Here is a 20,415-nt window from a genome sequence, read left to right as displayed (position 1 = left end):
GTCTGGGGAAGAACCCATCTCCCTATTTTGTCTGTAAACCTTCAGAGCAGACACTTTTACAAACAAAATAAATTGCATCTGACACATCATACTTCTATTGTGATGAGTTGACTTTATTAAAATGAACATTAAAAGAAAATATGCATTTTGCTTCCCAACATACTCAAAGAGAATAAATACATAATATACACTCCACCTTTTTAATTGACATTATTGCAGAAAAATAGAATTAGGTATAGTTCAATTTGCTAAAGCAAACAACTAAACCAAAACAACCATGAAACCAATTCCGTTTATTTCAAGAAAAACAAAATTGCTACCTGTTGTTTAATGCTTAAGATTTCAAGATCTTGTAAATGTATGGCCTGTATTTTCTGCAACTACTTCTAAAAGCTTTGTGGGTTTCTCAAACTCTGAGTTCCCACATTAATATGGGAAGAAGTGCTATGTTTTGTATAACAAATATTTGCAGTAACCCTATACTTTTCATTTCTTTTGTCTTACCTAACTTTCCACAGACTCCTCAAACCTACTGATTTTGTTTTACCTAAATTTCTCTATATGTGGTTGACTGTGTATACACACTTGTTAACTAATGATTTCACATGAAATTATCAATAATGTTATTGGTGTATTTAATGATTCACCATTGGGTTTTCAATATTCTTAGTTGTAAAATGATTCAATAATTTTCACAAGATGTATCATGGTCAGTAGATATATGTATTTATATCTTAAAACTTTCAAACAGCATCATTTTGAAAAGTCTCAGTACTGACCTTCATAATGAATTTTGGCTTCTTTTCTTCCTGAATAGGTCTGCTCAACCCCGAGAAGTGATGGACATTCTGCACAGAGGAGAATTGGTTGCTGCAATACTCCGCAACCGGTATTTATAGAAACAATTTACTTTATACATTATATAATCTCTCTCCTATTTTATATACTTAACTTAGAAGCTATTTAATAAATACTATTCTACACCTAGTTAAAATAGGAATTATTTATTAATTAATAAGAGAATAACTGTTTAACAGATAAAGAGTATTGGTGGCACTGTGTTTTGAGCTAATAAAAAAACAGAGAACATACCAAGAAAACACAATGGCTATAAAATGTGAAGAGCTAGCATATAGTCACTGGAGATTATGATTTAAAAATTTTAATTCTAAAAACATTATCTGTGAGTAAATACAATCCTGGATTAATAGTAAAAGTCCCAATAAGATTTTCAAATAATACTTCCTGTGATTATGTATATATTTCTGTCACTAAAATTCCAGTTATATGCTTGCCAAGGAATTAATGTCAGCCATTTAGAGCTCCCTGAGGTAGATTAAGAATTTAAAGAAATGATTTAAAAAAATAGCCTTGTTTATGCAGGTGTGAAAGTATATCTCGCCTAGTTGTTTGATTGCACAGTTTGGATGACGCATGGAAATAGCATATTCCACAGAGTTCTTTGTGCTCTGGTTATTATTCGTGGTAGGAGTATGGTCTTGAGAAACGTAAACTGTTCTAAACATCAATTTTATCATCTGTAAAGTGGAGCCATAATACCATTGTGACAGAAACGACTGTGGAGATGAAATACATGTAATATGGTATGTGTATGCTTGTAATGATAATGAGGATAGAGAGATAGCAGGTTTGGCAAATAGTAAGTGCTGTCAAGTGCTAGCATTATTGAAACTTTAATTATTAAATTATTTTAATTATTAAAATGTAACATGGTTAAATACCACACATCATTCTTATTAATAATGGAAGCATATGCATCTGCTGTCCTATAAGATTATAATGGAAAGCCCTATGAATTCATCGTAATGACATAGGACAGTTCATTACTTATGCTTTTGTGGAGATATTGGTAGGAATGTACATATTTTTCTGTTTTGTGTACAGATTTTCCTTATTACAGTTATGTGTTAGATATAATAATTAGTAATGATAATAAACAATTACGTCATAAGTTTGTATGTCCATTATACTATATTTTCAATATTATTTTATAATTTATTTCTATTTACATATGTTTGCTAAAAATAGCATGTCATATTAGACTAACAGTAACATCATGTAGAAAGTTTTTCTTATTGATGACTTGATTAGTGACTGAACATCCAAGTTTCTATAAATGTATAGATGTATTATGTGCTATGCACACATTGGTAAAATAAACTAATGATGTATTTCACAAGGATGCATCACCATCATTAAGTGAGTCATGATGAATTTCTGATTCTGAATCTTGAGATGTTTTTAAATACAGTTGAATTGAAAGACAATGGAAATGGTTAAGGCAGAAAGAGAATATATACAAAGTCATGGCTATTTGATATATAGCATACAATATATTTTACATAGTAATGCCAACATAATTGGGATATACACTATCATCTTTGGGAGGGTGTCATGCTGATCTATTCAGGGGGACTATAAGATGTATTTGCTTAATCACACGAAATTAGGAAAATAATAAAAATAACTTGTGAGCATGTTGGGTAATATGACAGAGGACACTCCAGTCCAGAAAGCAAGTAGGCCTACTGCAGATCTTCACTTCTCCCCCATTTCCTTCAAATTTAATGCTCCAGTCTCATTCCATTCCTGTAGCAGACCATGTACTGTAGTCTTCCCCATCTCACATCAGATCTCCAGGACCAAACAGATTTTCCTCTCTGAACTTCCCTACACTCTGGAACACTATGAAAAGGCCAAAGCTAAGAAGAATAGGAATAAACTTTTTATCTGATCTTGATTTAAGATGTTTATCTATCTTGATTTAAGATGTGGTGTCTAAAAAAATCCATTTCATTTAGATCTTTCCAATTTTTCCAATTTTGTAAAGTAAAGGTTTTTGAAGTAAGACCTGATGATTTTTTAAAAATTTCCTCAGGGTCTGTTGCTATGTCTCCCTTGTCATTGTTTCATGAGTTTGTTAATTTGAGTATTGTATCCCATCTTTTAGTTAGTTTGGGTAAGGGCTTGTCTAGCTTGATGATTTTCTCAAAGAACTGGCTCTTAGTTTTGTTGATCCTTTGTATTATTCTCTTTGTAATTGATTGATTTCACCTCTGAGTTTGATTATTTCCTGCAGTCTACTTATCTTATATGTGTTTGCTTCTTTTTTTGTAAAGCTTTCAGGTGTACTTTTAAATTGTTAGTATGAGAACTCTATTTTTGCTTTTTCTTAGCACTTTCATTTTGTCCCATAAGTTTGGGTATGTTGTAACTCCATTTTCATTGAGTTCTAGAAAGTTTTTTGATTTCTTTCTTGGTTTCTTCTTTAACACAGTGGTCATAGATTAGGGAGTTGTTCACTTTTCATGAGTTTGTAGGCTTTATATTGTTTCTGTTATTTTAGGAGTCCAGCTTTACCCCATGGTGGTCTGATAAGATGCAAAGGGTTATTACAATCTTCTTGTGTCTGTTAAGGCTTGCTTTGTGACTGAGTATATGAACAATTTTGGAGAAGGTTCTATGAGGTGTTTAGAAGCAAGTATATTCTTTTGTGTTTTGCTGAAATATTTTGTTAATTTGAGTACTCTCTCTCTGTCTTTTAGTTAGTTTGGGTAAGGGCTTGTCTATCTTACTGACTTTCTCAATGACCTGACTCTTAGTTTTGTTGAGCCTTCGTATTGTTCTCTTTGTTTCATGTTTGTCTGTGTGACCTGCAAATTGGTGAGACTGGGCTGTTGAAGTGTATTTAATTTGTAGCAATAGTTCTTTTACATCTGTGAGTACACCTGTGTTTGAGGCATAGATATTCAGAATTGAGACTTCATCTTGGTAAATTTTTCTACACTTCAATGAATATGAAGTATCCTTCCTCATCACTTTTGATAACTTTCGCTTAAAAATCTGTTTTATTATATATTAAATGGTTGCTCCAGCTTGTTTCTTGGGACTGCTTGCTTAGAAAACCTTCTTCTAGCCATTACTCTGAGGAAGTGTCTATCTGTGTTGATCAGTTGTATTTTGTCTATGCAGCAAATGATGGATCCTGTTTACATAGCCACTCTGCTACCCCTGTCTTTTTATTGGTGAATTGAGTCCATTGATGTTGAGTGCTATTAATGACTGATGATTGTTGTTCCTGTTATTTTGATGGTGGTGTGTGGTGGTGGTGGTGGTGGTGGTGGTGTGGTGGTGTGTGTGTGTGTGTGTGTGTGTGTGTGTGTGTGTGTGTGTGTTTCTTATTTTGATGTTGCTGTGGAATTTTTAATTTCTTGTGGTTTTTTGGATGTACTGTCTTCCTTGGATTGGAGTTTTCCTTCTAGTGTTTTCTGTAGAGCTGGATTTGTGGATAGATGTTGCTTGAATTTGAATATTTCTTTAAATATCTTGTTCTCTCCCTCTTTGGTGATTGAGAGTTTTCCTGCATACAGTAATCTAGGTTGTTATCTGTGGTTTCTCAGAGGTTACAAGATCTCTGTAGCGTCCCTTCTAGCTTTTGTCTCTGTTGTGAGGTCAGGTATGGTTCTGATGCCTGCCTTCATATGTTACCTGCCCCCTTTCCCTTGCTGCTTCTAATGTTCTTTCTTTGTGATATATATTTTGGTTTTCTGTTTTGATTATTATATGTCAGGAGGATTTTCTTTTCTGGTTTATTCTTATTGGTGTTCTATGAGCTTGTATGTTTATATGCATCTCTTTCTTATGTTGGGAAAGTTTTGTCTATGATTTTGTTGAAAGTAATTTCTGGGTCTTGGAGCTGGGACTCTTCAACTTCTTCTATTTTTATTATTCTTAGGTTAGGTCTTTTCATGGCATCCCAGATTTCCTGGATGTTTGTGTTAGGCACTTTTTAGATTTAACATTTTCTTTGACTGTTATGAGTTTCTTCTATTGTTTCTTCTATACCTCAGATTCTCTCTTCTTTGTCCTGTATTCTTTTGGTGATGCTTGCTTTATTTGCTGCTGTTCTCTTCCTTAGGTTTTCCATATCTAGGTTGATAGAGGATTTCTCTATGTGGCCCTAGCTATCCTGAAACTCACTCTTGTAGTCCAGGCTGGCTTCTCCCTCCTGAGTGTTTTAAAGGTTAAAGGAGCACACCACCACAGCCTGGCTTAAACAACTCTTTTTAAGGAGCAGCAGAAAAGGCCATCATCACCATTTTTTAATATATACCTATGCATTCTGTGTAGGGTTAAAAAAGAGACAAAATACCCTATTTTGAATGCTAAATAATCTTGCAAAAGAGTGAACCTGAATCTTATTTTACACCAATCACAAAATAATGCCCAAGTGAATAAAAGACTTAAGCATAAGTTCTGAGGTAATAAAATTCCTAGATGGAAATGTAAATAAAACTCTCTTTGGTATTGGTGACATTGGCATTGATTTTGATGTAAGATTAAAAGCTAGGCAACCGAATGAAAATAAACTATTTCACACTACACTACAAAATTTTGTGTAAGAGCTAGAGATGACTGAGAGGTTAAAAGCATTTAGTGATCTTGCAGAAGAACCAGATTCCATTTTAAGTATCCATATGCTAGCTTACAAACATCTGTAACTCCATTTTCAGGGAGTCTGAGGCCTTCTTCAAGCCTACAAGGATACTAGGTATTCATATGTTATACATACCTGCATGCAGGCAAAATCCACATAAAATGAAAATAAGTAAGTAATTTTATGAAAAGCTTTTATAGGACAAAGAAAGCAGTCAACAGAAATGGAGCGCTTGACAGAAAGTATTAGAAAAACATAGGAAAAGTTTTAGCAAGGATGTAGGAATTATTATAAGGAATTATAAGGAAGCCTATATATTATACTAGTATACATACACACACACACACACACACACACACACACACACACACATATTCATAAGATGTTGAGGAAAAGAGTATGTAGGTTTTTCAAAAAGGAGTACAGAACTACTTCCGTGTGAATCAGATATCCTTATGTTTAGCATATGTGATGAGGAATTGAAATTTGCAACTTTTCGAGGTAGCTTTACACCCATGTTCATTATAGCATCATTCATAATAGCCAAGAGCTAGAAGACTACCTTTTAATGACTTCTATATAAAATCACAGTCAAATAGTCTCCATTCTTTTTAAAGGGGCACAGTCATTTTCCACAACATGGATGATTCAGGAGACATTTCACTAATTGAATGACACAATTGCTAGTCCTACTGTTGGGATCTGAGGAAAAACAACAAACCTCAGAGATGTAGGATGGTAATGATGGACAGGGAGTAGGAAGAAATGGGGAGAAATGAGTCACAGAGTACAAATTTATCCTTAGGTAATTTTCAGAGTCTTGGAGGTGTGAAATACAGCTTTAGTATAATAGTTGATATTGCAGTATTTGATGAAAATTTGCCAGAAGTGTAGATCTTAGGAGCTTTCAGCAAAGACAACAAATATGGACAGTGATGGAAATTGTCTAAGTTGGGGTTTAATTGCTGTTAAGAGAAACCATGACCAAAGCAACTCTTAAGAAGTAAAACATTTAATTGGGGCTGGCTTATAGGTTCAGAGATTTAATTCATTATCATCATGGTGGGAAACATAGCAGCATGCAGGCAGACATAGTGCTGGGGTAGGAGCTGAGAGTTCTGCATTATGATCCATAGGCAGCCATAAGGAGACTGTCTTCTATAGGCAGCCAGAAGCAGAATGTGTATCACACTGAGTGTAGCTTGAGCATAGGAGACACCGTAGCCTAACCCCCCAGTGGGACACTTCTTTCAACAAGGGCACATCTACTCCATAATTCCACACTTCCTAATAGTGCCACTCCCTATGGCCAAGCATTGAAACACAAGAGTCTATGGGGGCCATACCTAGTTAAAACCACCACAGAAATGTTAATTTATTTGGGGATTAGAAATTGTTTCACTGTGACTGTGACTACGAGTGCTAAAACACCAAGATATAGACCTTAAATGTATACCATAAAAGATATAAATAGATGGGAAGTTGTATTCATATACCTATAAATATTATACAAGATTTTAAAATAATCCATAAAAGAATATAAAAAGAAATTTGATGTAAAAATATATTAAAATAACAATATGTTTTATTTGTAGTAGCTATTTCAAATTTTCCAAGGAAAAACATTTCACTAAAATAGCCATAAAACATAAATATTTGGAATAATCTCAAGTATAATTCTCAAAAGTAAGGCAGAGCACTTAACATCACATACAAGGGTCTAAGTATAAGACTTAAAGTGCTAGTCAAAGGTAGATGTCTCCCTAAAATATTTTATAGATTCTATAGATATCTCTTAAAGCTTAGGAAAATGTGTCATGTGTGCAGAACAGCATGCAAATTTGAAAATTATTCTGTAAAGGGGGAAAAGGTTGGAAAAGGTGAGAGGAGGCCAAATTAAGAAGAGTTTGATGTGCGACGGTATTGCTGCATGTGCTGTATTACACTATGTTTTGTCGTGTGAATATGCGTTTGCCAAAAATTATAGGACTTACTGAGACTTTCAAAAAAAGAAATGATGTCTGTGTGAACTATCTGGGGAAGGAAGGCTGGAAAGTGTTTGAGATCAGGTACCTAATGTAGCGGTCAAGTGAGAAACGGAAGAACACAATGGTTGACAGTGAAGATGAAGGAATGGACTTGTGGAATACTTAGATTAATTTGGAAGGATTCCATGGCTACATGGAGTAGTCACACCCTACTTTGAATAATCCTTAAATTTATAGCACAATGGTGCCAACAACATTGTCCTCTTGTTTGGTCAAAATGCAACCTATTTTTCAGTACTCAGATCAAATTCCATGCCCTGTGATCAGCCAGATGGTCCAGGAGGGTGTCTTGGCTTCTGACTCATTTAATACATCTATTGTATGACGTCTATTTTTACATTTATGCAATTTTACCTTGTCAATACCTATGACATTGGGTTTTAGAGCATGAATGGCTTACTAAGTTAATTTGGTATCATTTACACTATGGTGTTGCATAATATGGAAATTATATCACTGATGACAAATCACTCGTTGCCGGTAACTTTGGTTAGATGATTTAAGGTCATTTTCATGAGTTTCTTCCAGTCAGCCAGAATATTATAATTAAGGAATGGGATTCTGTCAGTCTCTATAAGTGATGCGAAATAATTGAATTTAGATTATAAAATTGCCCAGACTTGTTTTGTTTGTTTTCAATTCTTTATCACATATTTTTTCCGTTTGGTATCAGATATTTTTAACTGGTATAATATGTAGTCACTTCTCCCCCATCCTGTTTCTGTGCTAGAAGATAGACTGTTTTTGCTAATTAGACCTGCTTCCCAGGTGCCTGCCTACCTCAGGTTCATTATATGAGTTGCCTTACATAATCTATAAATATAATTTTAGTTATTTATATAAATTTCACAAAAATTTAGTCTATTATATTTTTATATTAATTTTCTAATTTTTCAGGTTCCTGAATTTTTGTTTTGATTGAGCTTATGAGCTTAATTGCCTTACATATAAGACTTGAATTAATTTTGTATCAACCCATTAAAGACAGTAATTAGTTTTCTCCACTTTAATTTATTTGGTGTGCTGTTTTGTTATTTTTTTCTCATGTTTATAGACCTTTTCCACAAGGCTAGTATACTGTAACATTTTTTCAAGCTTTCTATATTTCTTCTATTTTCATATGAGAAAATTCCTAATGAGTGAAACAGCGATGCTACTAATAATTTCATAAAATATAAGATAACAGACAAACACAGAGCTAGGCCTAAAACCAGATGATGTTTTAAAATATTCAGCATTTATTAGTTTCAAAGTGTACAACCTATAAAATGGGAAGGCTAGAGATACTAGCTTCTCCTTTTGAGTTAAAGTCTACAAACATGCATATACATATATTATTCTGTTATATACATGTAATTTTGTTATTTATATGCATATATTTGTATATATGTGTATATACACAGATACACACACAGATATATGTATATATGTGTGTATATATATATATACATATATATATATATACTATATAGTACCCATAGTGATTACTAAGTAGAAACATTTGTTTAAATTTATAGAAAATAAAGTTAAAAAAATTATTACTCACCAAATATCTGGCCATTTACTTTTTCATGATTTGTATTTGTAAACTGATTTGAAAACGTTTTTGTGCTTTTTGCTTGTAAGTCAAACAATCTCCCAGAAGAGGAATATGGGAATTAGACGTAGGGTAAAACTCAAAATAGAGAGGCCATTTGGTTTTTATGCAGTTCGCTCATTTTGTTTCAGAAATCATGTGAATTTTGGTTATTCGCTATATTGCCATAAGATTTTACACTACCTCTAAAGTGTTGTCATATTTTCCCATCACTGAGAGACTGTATATTTTTATACAAATGGTATGTAGATTTTAGTAATGTTCTATGTTTTATAATCTAAAATTTTCCAGACCATACAAACTTTCTCTCTTCCTAGGAAGGAAAAAAAATCTAGATTTCTGTTTTTCTACCACATGTCTTATGTTATTCATAATTTTTGTTGAATTCTATACCATCCTCTTGCACAGTCTCATTTGCAGCCATCCTGTTAATCTTTGTCTATGTGTTGATGATTTCATGTCTCAAATCTAAACATTTTTCGCGAATTGTAGGTTAAATGTTTATTATTCTCACTTTCTGTCATTTGGGATGGTAGGGTGCATTGCATAACTCATTTGTTGTAGAATACATGGAAAGGGGAGAAAGCATATATGTAAGGCAGCAAAATAGCCTAAAATAATGTATGTACATTCTGGTATTTTGGTGTACTTTTGAATGTTACCAAATTATAATGATAGAATAAGATCTGTTGTGTAGGAGTGGTTACCACATTCTATTCAAGCCCTGTTTTTTCTTTTTCTTTTATTCTTCTCTCACACATTACATCCTGATGGCAGTTTCCCTGCCTTCCATTTCTTCCAGTCCTTTCCACATTGTCTACCCCCTACCCCCAGGTCTTACTAGCTGCATAAAATATAGAAGGGTCTTTCACATCTCTGATTGTTTATATCTAAATTAATGTCATAGTGTGTATGATATATACATATGTATATATACATGTATATATACACATATATATTGGATTAAAAGAAGTATATCTAAGAGTTAAATTCCTGGCCTGTAGAGAATATTTAATAATAGAAACGAAACGCTTCTTTGTTACACTGTGTATTGTATCTCTATCCCAGATACATTATGAAAAATTTCACATGCCAATAAAAACTTGTAATGCACAAAAGTAGCTGCATGTTATAAGTCATTACACAGTACAAATAATTTGTTAATACTAATTTTAAGTTGATTCTGTTTGAAATGTTACTAGTTTTAGCTGTCACCATTTTTTCTTTTGCTTTTTTTCCCTGTCATTGATTTATTATGCACTGTGATACCAAGAGCTATATTTTGCACAGGGTTAGCAGCTCAATTAGTATTTGCCAAATGAAAAGGTAAATGAATTGACTTCATACCCCCATGCTTTTGAACAGTGGCCCCACCCCTGTGGTGGAATTAGCCACTAGTAAATATATAAATGGGTAATTAGTTAAAAGTAGAAAAGGTATCCTTTGAAGAACTCCATATTCTAGTTGCCGATTTATATGTATATGTATGTATATATAGATACATATATATATATGTAGAAATGTACATAGGTGTATATCTGCCTGATTCAGAGGGAGAAATTTCACCCCTTAAAGCCAAGTATGGATTTAATGATTCATTCTAAAGAAAAGCACGCTAAATGGGGAAAATACAATTACAGGAAAGAAATTTGGCAAGTGTTATCAATGATGGGCAGAATAATAATACCCTCTATGGATATCAATATTATAATCACTACAATACATAACTATTACACTCTTTATGGCAAAAGGGACTTTGCAGATTTTTATTATTATTTTATTATTTATTATATTATTTTATTATATTATTTTATTATTATTATTATTGAAATTATTTATTGTGTGTGTATGGTGCTGTTGGTACATTATGTGTGTACTACCGCCCATGTATGGAGGTCAGAGAACAACTTGCCAAATGAAGTTAGGTCTCTCCCTCTACTTTGTGTATTCTGAGGATTGAGCCCAGATGATCAGGCTTATCAGCATACACTTTAACTAATTCAACTCTCCACCCCAACTTTGCAGACTATTAAATTAAGGATGTTAGGATATAATCACAAGAGAACTAATGAAAGGGATACTGGAAACTCAGAATTGGGAGAAGTTGTGGAGAAGGATTCAGTTTGGAGTGATGATACCTGTTGAAGATACAGGAAAGTGATATATGCCAAGCCCTGCAAGCCTTGAAAAGACTAGGGGACAAATTCTCTCCTTAAGCCCTGTTGATTTGACTTTAGATGGCTATCAGACATGTAACATAATCGGTTGTTGATGTTTAAAATTGCTCTCTAGCCATGGTCCTTATTTAGTACTCAGCAATAGAAAAGAAGTTAATACACTACACTTTCAGAGCCTGGCATGTAATTCCTGCACTAATATAAATATAAGAGAGAATCAGCATATTAGAAATGGTTATACAGTAGAAAGCCGCCACACTCAAGCTACATGAAAAAGCAAAACTTTACGATGTTTCAGTGTTAGTGTTTGTGTGCATGACTCCCAACATGTCTTCAAGATAGTTGGTATAGAGTTAGAATTTACATGTTCAGAGGTAACTAGCATTTTGTTGTTCAGAATAGAATGTTCATACATTGATAAACATTTCCCTTAGTCACATATATAATTAATAGTTATAATGAGCCAGTTGAAAAAACTGTGGAAAAGTATAATACCATTGCTCTGAAAACACTTCTAGTATTTTGAAACTTATAAGTACTTATAAGATCTATTAGTAGCATAAACATGGATAGATATGGGCCCTGGCACCCAAGCCCCACACAGTCTTGGTCTTGTGAAATGACGCCATAGTTAACTTAGTCCCCCAAATCAGAAAATTGAGCACAATTATGGACTTGCTTTCTCATTCTTTATATTTAAGTAGTCACTTATTTTCCTTCCTCAAATCTGTTTCCCTGCCACTTCATTCTTACTGCTGTTACCATAGTTTAAGCCCACGTAACACCTTACTCATCAGAACACCCTACTCTGGATTTTTTGCCCTCCAATCTTAGTCCTCTATGTACATTCTATCCTGATAGTGCATCTGTTTCTTGTGAATATTGGTTCTTATTTGCATTTCCTTGATGCCTTCCTCCTCAATTCCCACAGCTTTCAATAAGTCACATAGGCCTCTGTCAATATTGGGTAACTGCAGTACTGCATTCGCTAGTCATGTGGGTGCTACAATCTACCTCTAGTGTACCCGTCTACATGGATTGGCCTCACTATTATTGGGTGTTGGATCCAAGTGTTCAGAAGGCAAGAGAGAAAGAACAATTTTCATATTTCAGGTTTTAAATGTTTTATTTTCCTCACACAACCATGATTTTAAATTAATGCTATGCTTCTTAATGTGTGACGATCTCACATAATTTTTATTGTGGTGGTATTTACATACAATAATGTCTTAGGAGTTTTATTGATATGAAAAGACAACATGAGCGTGGCAATTCTTATAAAGAAAAAATATATCATTGGGGTTGGCTTACAGTTCAGAGGTTTAGTCTGTTGTCATCATAGCAGGGAGCATGGTAGCCTGAAGGCAGACAAACACATGAATCTATGGGCTTCCCTATTCAAACTACCACATATGTCATTTGTTTTTTATTCATTTTACATCCTACTTATTGCCTCACTCCTAGTCACCCTCTCCCACATTCCTTTCCCCTATTCCCCACTTCCCTTCTCTTCTGAGAAGGTAGAGGCTCCCCTGGGTATCTCTCCACCTTGGCACATCAGGTTTTGGTGAAGCTTGGCACAGCTTCCCCACTGATGCCATGCTGCAGGGAGACCTAGGTCTATCACGTGCTCTTTGGTTGATGGCTCAGTCTATGAGAGCTTCCAGGGTTCCAGGTTAGTTGACTCTGTTGGTCTTCCTGTGGAGTTCCTATCCACTCTGGGGCCCACAATTCCTTCCTCCTATTCTTCTAGAAGATCTGAAAAGCTTCATCCACTGTTCGGCTATGGGTGTGTGCATCTGTCTGAGTGAGCTGTTGAGTGCAGCCTCTCAGAGGACAGCCAAACTAGACTTCTGTCTGCAAGCATAACACTATCATTAATAGTGTCAGGGATTGGTGCTCGCCTGTGGGAAGGGTCTCGAGTTGGGCCCTTTATTCTCCCATGTACCATCCCCTTCCTCTGTTTTAAATTTATGGCCTCTTTTTTTTTTGTTAAACATGTATGCATGTATGTTTATATGTATGTATGAATATAAACCTGTATATCTGTGTAGGTTGTGTGTGCCACAGGATACTTGTAGAGGTCAAAGTGCAGCTTCTGGGAGTCAGTTCTCTTTTCCGACAATGAGGATTTCAGTGATGTAATTCAGGTTATTACATTGACTGCAGGGCTCTTTACCCACTGAGCCCCAGTTTCTTGATTTCTACTGTCTTTTAAAGCCTCTCTGTGCTGCTCAGTTCTTGAAATAGCACCTCAGCTAATGCTGCCTGTGTTCGAGAAGTCATCCTCCTAGTTCAGCTAGCTTTAGTCCCTTGGGCAAAAGCTCTTTGCTACTTGGAGAGACTTCGTTGAACTAATGTACAGCAAAGTGTTACTAACTGATGGCTCCCTCATCCTAAAGCCATAGTTAATATAATTTCAACAGGCTTCTTGTTAGCTCACATGAACCTGTAGTTGGTATAATTTCTGGCAGTACTACAAAGCAAACAGTAGCGGTAGAATGAGGGGAGGATGGAGGGAGAGGGAGTTTGACAACAGGAAGAGGTATATTGAAACTGCAAAACCCTGTTTCAAACTACTTTTTCTTAATTTCCCTTCTTGAGTTCTCCTCCTTAAAGTGTTCCTGTGTGTTCTCATGCACAGATTTACTATAAGCATCAAGTTATATCATTTTTTTTTCTAATCGCTACATAGCAGTTCTTAATAAGGTAGTATTATTGTTGGTAGTTATGAGAAATCAAGCTGGATTCAAAAAGAGACTCCTGAAGTTTACAAGCATCAAAACTCGGCCTTGGTTTGTGATTTGTTAATGCTGGGTTCCACCTTTGGCTACTATATTTCATTGTCCAGGACCTTCTTCCTATAACTCTTAGTGTCTGTCTGTATTCCTGGCTTGCTGGCTGTTTTCTGTGGCTCCTGGGCCAGTCTTTCTTCAGGATCAGATTCCTAACAGCCTTTATGCTTTTGATACTCTCAACTACGCTTGGGAGCTAAATTTTTGTGTCCTCAGATTTGAGTCCAATGTTACTAAAACTCAAAGATCATGTTATTGGATTGCAAACAGGTTTTCTTTTTAGTGAAAGTCAGTAGGCCTTCCAGTGGTTTCCTAGAACATAGTAGAGACGGTGGTTAATGATCTATCAGTCATCATAGCTGCAGCAGCTTCTGCCCTCATTCCCCCCATTCCATATGTTTATCAAGTTTGTAAACAGACTTTTTTTACTTGGAAAGTCCAGTTGTATTTTATTTTATTTTCTTTTTGTATTGTTCATTGTGTTGATATCCTTGATACTTGTTCCCTGCTGATCAGGGTGAAAGGAGAGGCATGGATGATTAAAGACATATTTTTAAACCCAAATAAGTCTCGAATTGGGTGGGGTTTCATAGGTCTTTAATCAAAAATGTATATTTTTCTATTTTGAAAGTAAGGGTCATGGTAGCATTCTCTCTTCCTGTGTTTCAGTTGTATGCTTAATCATGTTTTGTTTGTTAAGGTTTATTCACTGTACATGCTGCTGGGTTTCATAAAGACAGCATATATATGCTTTGACTATTTCTATTCCCCTTAAACTGCTCTGTCTGCTTCTCTCCTCCTTCTTATCATTCTTTTGTTTTGTTTTGTTTGTTTTTTAAGAGCTAGCAAAACTCTTTTTTTGTTTTGTTTGAGCCATTGTTAAACCATCTTTCCACTAATATATACACATATATACTAGTTGATGCTTTTTAGAATGCTTAATTAATATATTTATTATATAAATTTTCACTCTGTGGTGTCAACAGTATAATTAAACACCTTGATATCCTTCTCATAGTAGATAAGAAAATGATCAACTAGAACTTTTCCCCTTCTGATAACTGCTTTTACTTAATATGATGTACTAAAGTAACAATTTTAAATTTTGAGTAAGAAAGCATGGAGAATGTAATCCTTACTGAGTGTAATATAAAATGCTCAGCTTATACCTGACCTCTGTTAGTGAAGTAAACGGTTACCTTCTCATCATTCTGATGTTCCTCTTCACTCCCTGGATCTCCCATTTGTTTGTATAGTTTACTCTTGACTGCCCTCTATACCATTTCTATACCATTTGTGTTACAGGGTATTAGTCATGTGCAGCGGCTTGCTTGATTGAACTTACTGTTTTATATTTTTGCTCCATCTAGTGGAGCATTGATTGTCAGTATTGGATTTCAAAGTATGTTTTTTCATCACTTCTGGTTGAAATAAGAATTTAATAGAATCTAACAATCCACAGAAAAGGCTTCTATCATTTTTAATTATAAGTCTGTAGAAATAACTGGCTTTAGGAGACACAATTTCATTTTTTTTCAAATGTTCACAGAGGAGGTGGTGACAAACCTATAAAACACATTACTTTACTCTCTAAATTTTAGCCATTTTATGTTTACTTAGAAAATTGACAATGAACATTGCTTTTATTTCTAGCTAAGCATTTCTCTTTCTCAATAGAGTTCCTTAGTAATTTACTGAGTCACCCACACATCCATCTACTCCACAGTTACTTTTCTATGGTGCATGCATCATCTATCATGCAAGCATCAAAAGGAACCATTTTCAGTATGCTGCTTGCTATTATGGTCTTTTATTTCTGTCTTGTGACTCATTTTAGTTTGAGGAGGATAAGACCCCTTTAATGAATCCTTATTTAAACAGTAAAAAATAATTTAGAAAAAACTACCTCTTCTGACATGGTTTTCACCAAATTTAGCCTTTTTATTTGGTTGTTATTTATGATACAATGAATTGGGTATTACAAAAGCATACACATTTTTAACCTCAGTTCTCAGATTATATAAGTAAGTATGGTGTATATACATTTATGTGTGCATGTGCGTGTGTGCGCGCACGCGCGCATTTGTGTGTGTGTGTGTGTGTGTGTATGTGTGTGTGTGTGTGTGTGTAAGCCCCTAATAAACACTGAATTTGATGTCACAGGCCTGGAATCTTGTTTTCCATTTGTCTCAGTAGCTGTTACCAACCTTAATCATTTAACAACTTTATTTTCTCACTGGTAGAATGAGTGGGAACATTAACACCTACACTGCCTACATAAGGACTAGGTTGACATGAAATTGTAGCTGAGGTACTTCAAAATTAAGAGGTGTAATAAGACCTTAGAAATTCTGCTAGTTGGGTTTAAACTAATACCTATAACAACTAAAACAGAAAAATCAGGTTGACAAATAGGTGATAGATGGGGATATTTTTATTTATTTATTAATCTAAAAGGTCAGAGCATGTGTTTGGGGGGTTAGTTTATTTTTTGTTTGCTTTTTTTTTCAAGAAGAGATGTATTTACATATATGTGTGAGTGTTTCAACTGAATTAGGTATAGCCTGTATGCATGTGGTTTACCAGTAGTGCCCAAAAGAAAGCGTTGCCCCCCCCCCAAGGTTGAAGTTACTGATAGTTGCAAGCCATTATTTGGGTTCTGGTAACTGAACCTGGTCTTCTGCAAAAGCAGCAAGTACCTTTAACCACTGAGCCATTTCTACTGTCCTGAGTTTTAACCTATTCTAATGAAAGCATAAAATTGTTTTATGAAAAGTTGATTGCTTTATTTCCTTTCAAGCCTAGAGAAAACTGCAGAAGTTACTTTGTTTTCTATGAAACTAAGCATGTGAATGGGTTGGCTTATTTTGTCTCTTTCAATTCATGATGTCATTCAAATACCGATTTAAAAGTTCTTCTGAAGGAAAATGAAATGATCTTTATGGCCCTCTACCCAGTAGCCCTTCCTGAAGATTACTTGAGAAGATGTGGCTCATTTCCAAAGCTGCATGCTCATTTTTCCTCTGTATTTGAATGTTTTGTACAAATTAGTAGAAAGGTAACTGGTGGGGTTTTTTGCTTTCAATAGGATGAAGGGTAGGTAGACAGCTTTTATCTTGGAAATCTTAAGTCAGAGAGCATACGCTTGCAAGTATTATCTACTTTTTGAAATTATTAGCTGCCTCCTCTTAATTCAATTAAACAAAAAGAACAGTATGATTTTTTAAAAAAGGGTTTTTTTACTGTTGACATAAATGAAAACATCATTTTTTTGCCTCATTGAATAGATCTTAAGATATTTTGCAGCCATAAACAAGATGAGACAAAGACGAATACCAACAACAGCTTAAATGCTTACTGAGTATTTGACACTGGCTGTAATGGGATGTGGTCCATCCTGATATTCACACACCTAAGGACACGGTTTTGCCCTAGATTAATCTCCTAGCAAAACAGTTAACCCTTTAAAAATACCACTTTCTTCTTACCCTTGGGTTTCTCCTTTAATGGCATCATCCTTGAAGATTTTGAACCTAGATAAAAATAATTCACCCTGTTTCCCCATCTCTTTCTGTGGTCCTCCTGAATGCCTCTAGTTTATTGTATGCCTTCAAGGTGATTTCTTTTGCTTTACTGCAAGCAATAGAACGCAGTCACAGTTTTCCCCAACTTAACAGCTGTTTTTAAAGGCTACTTGTACGGCTTTCAGTTCTTGTATTGGCATCTTGCTCTCATCTGTCCTCTGTAATTTCCGAACTCGATAGACAATGCAACTAGCAATGGTGCAGTGCTCTTGCCTAACAGGAGTCCATCTTCCCCACAATTCACACATCGTCCTTTGCAGCTTTAAATGTGGTCTAGGGAGTTATTAAAAGTAGTGTGCACTTTGCTATCTGGGAAACTGGGTCTCTTGAGCCCTAATTGTCACCTTGTTAATCATTCTGTTTCATATAATGAACACAGGATCAAAGTGAGTTCTTATGCATTATATTCTAAACATTAGGAATGGTGGACAGGTTCCTCTGAAGAAAAACGGGATGATAACCATAGAAAAGAGTACAATTTGAAGTAAATCTATAAGTATAGATTTCATTCACAAAAGGGGGCTGAGAGAAAAAAAATTGCATGCCAGGAGGACCTGTGGAGCAAAAGCAAAAAAACAACAAAGAAAACTGGGTATGATGGAGAATGTTAGGCTGCGATTTCTGGGCAGCTCCAGCAGAAAGCTGAAAAAGCCCTGTCAGCCACGGTGTACCGGATCCTTGATGCTGTGCTTTACTGCTGGGTTAATTCTGCTGTTGATCCATCTACTCACTCAACAAATGTTTCATTTTAACACAAAAGATAAAATGCACGTATTTTTGCTCTCGTGCCTTGTCTTCCACTTTTATGTGATCTTTTGCATGCCTTTTGCATATGTCTCTCAACACTATTCCCTTGTCTGCAGCCACGGAGCCACTGCTGACTATACTACGTCAGTATTTAGCCTCAATATTTTCAGGTTTTTTTCTTCTCTGGAATCCTGGTTCGATGCTACCGAAGCTTTTGCACTACGTTTTTGTGCCTGATTCCCTCACTCAGGAGCTTCTTGAGATCAAAAAAAATTGTGTCCCATTCACTTTTATATCAGTATCGGTAGTAAATACAGCATTTACCACAGCTAATTTCAAAAATAAATGAATTTTGAGTATTTGTTGAATACCTAATTTTTATCACAGGTAACAGTTTAAGGATCTGAAAAATATGAATGGAGAACAGAAATGGAAAAATGGAGGGAGAACAGTTAGATGTCTCGGTTTTAAAGCAGATTATTTGTTTAGACGACCCATTAGGAGGTAGATTTCTGGAAAATTGGTTTAAGGGGAAAAATGCAGGATTTAATGACTGGCTAGGATTTATTACTGTCTGGCATAGAGAGAGGGAAGTGTGAATGCTAATAAAGATTTAATACCATAGTGAAAATAGCAAGACCGGGATGCTTACAAAACTCCGGTTACTTTTAAGTAAACATGTTTTGCCTGAGTCAGAGCTCCTGGTGCTAGCCTTTGTCTCACACTGCCTCTGCTGTAGGACGAGCATGTTGCTTTAGTTCAGTTGGCTGGAACTAAGCTTTGGATTCATTTGGTTCTCATTTTCATATCTGATCAGGAGTTTAGATCTGAAATATAAATAGTTCAACCACACTGACTGTAATTTCTTATCAAGGCAAGGTATGCAGGACACTTAGCTTTTGAATAAAAGCTTGTTTCCGTTTCTGGGAGTACAGCTGAAGTGCTATACCAGGCAGAGCACTGGGGTGTGCTGCATGTAGTAGCAGAGCCTGGCTATGCATCACAGCTCTAACTTTAAAACTCAGAGAATTTTTGAGAGAGGGATCACAAGAACATGACAATGATGAGAGTTCAAACCTTAAAGAAAAATGGCTATTGATGAGACCTTTCTTTTCCTTTATTTACTACTGTTACTTATTCATTAAAATAGCAAGCCTGTTGTTTTGAGATGTGGCTGTGAAGCGGTATATAAAAATCAATTTTATATGTATTGTAGAATTCAGAAGACATATTGGTAACCATGTAAAAATCATAGGGAACGTGTGTAAAGCTTGGTTTCTTCTTACAAAACCTCTAAGGAATTTCTATTTTAGTTCAGACTGTAGAGTGGATTTATTTATATAGTATAAATGTAATGCACGTTGAGAAATATGTATTTTTTAAAAGTTAAAATAAAGAATAGACTTGTGTAGAAATACATGATTTCACTTAGCTACCAGAAGGTGGCACAACAGATTGTTCTTACATACACAAAGAAAAGGAATAATATTAATAAGAATATAAAATAACCTATATTTAAAGATATTTTAGTATATTGTAATCACAGGAATAATACAATTGCCATTTACTTGGCAAGGCTTAATGAGAAAATAATGACAAATGTGAATTTAACATACTGTACCTATTTATTATTCAACCATAATATTTATGTATATAGAATTTTTAAAAGTAAGCTTTGAAACAGTATTACCATTAAAGAGATGATGTCTTGAATATATAATTTTCACACAGAAATCAAATTTCTATAACTATCATATTTTGTAGGGTGCCTTTGGACTTAAAATATATTTGGATAATGTCTTTGTCAAGGTCTTCTCTAAAGATTCTCTTAGACTTTGATGTAGTTCTGACTTTAATAATGCACTGGTGCTTGTGAAATGACCCATAAAAAGATCTGAGCTGGTTTATTTTGAGAAAAATATTAGGCGAGGCTAATGTTTGTTTTGCATAAGGTGATAGCAACATCAATGCAATAAATGCAAATAAATTATGCATTGTGTTGGAGCGCC

At 34.8% G+C, this 20,415-nt stretch overlaps 1 protein-coding gene across 2 annotated transcripts in view; it reads left to right on the top strand.

Moving 5' to 3' along the window:
• Positions 1–20,415, top strand: part of Klhl13 (kelch like family member 13) — a 112,797-nt gene that overhangs the window by 18,896 nt on the left and 73,486 nt on the right. For both annotated transcript variants that reach the window (XM_032889964.1, XM_032889961.1), the window contains exon 2: positions 818–889. In XM_032889964.1, coding sequence (XP_032745855.1) covers positions 818–889 — 72 coding nt within the window. The remainder of the gene's footprint in view (positions 1–817; positions 890–20,415) is intronic.

Source organism: Rattus rattus, chromosome X, assembly GCF_011064425.1.
Source record: "Rattus rattus isolate New Zealand chromosome X, Rrattus_CSIRO_v1, whole genome shotgun sequence".
NCBI lineage: Eukaryota > Metazoa > Chordata > Mammalia > Rodentia > Muridae > Rattus > Rattus rattus.
The sequence above is the reverse complement of the archived record's forward strand: the minus strand, read 5'-3'. Positions and strand labels throughout refer to the sequence as shown.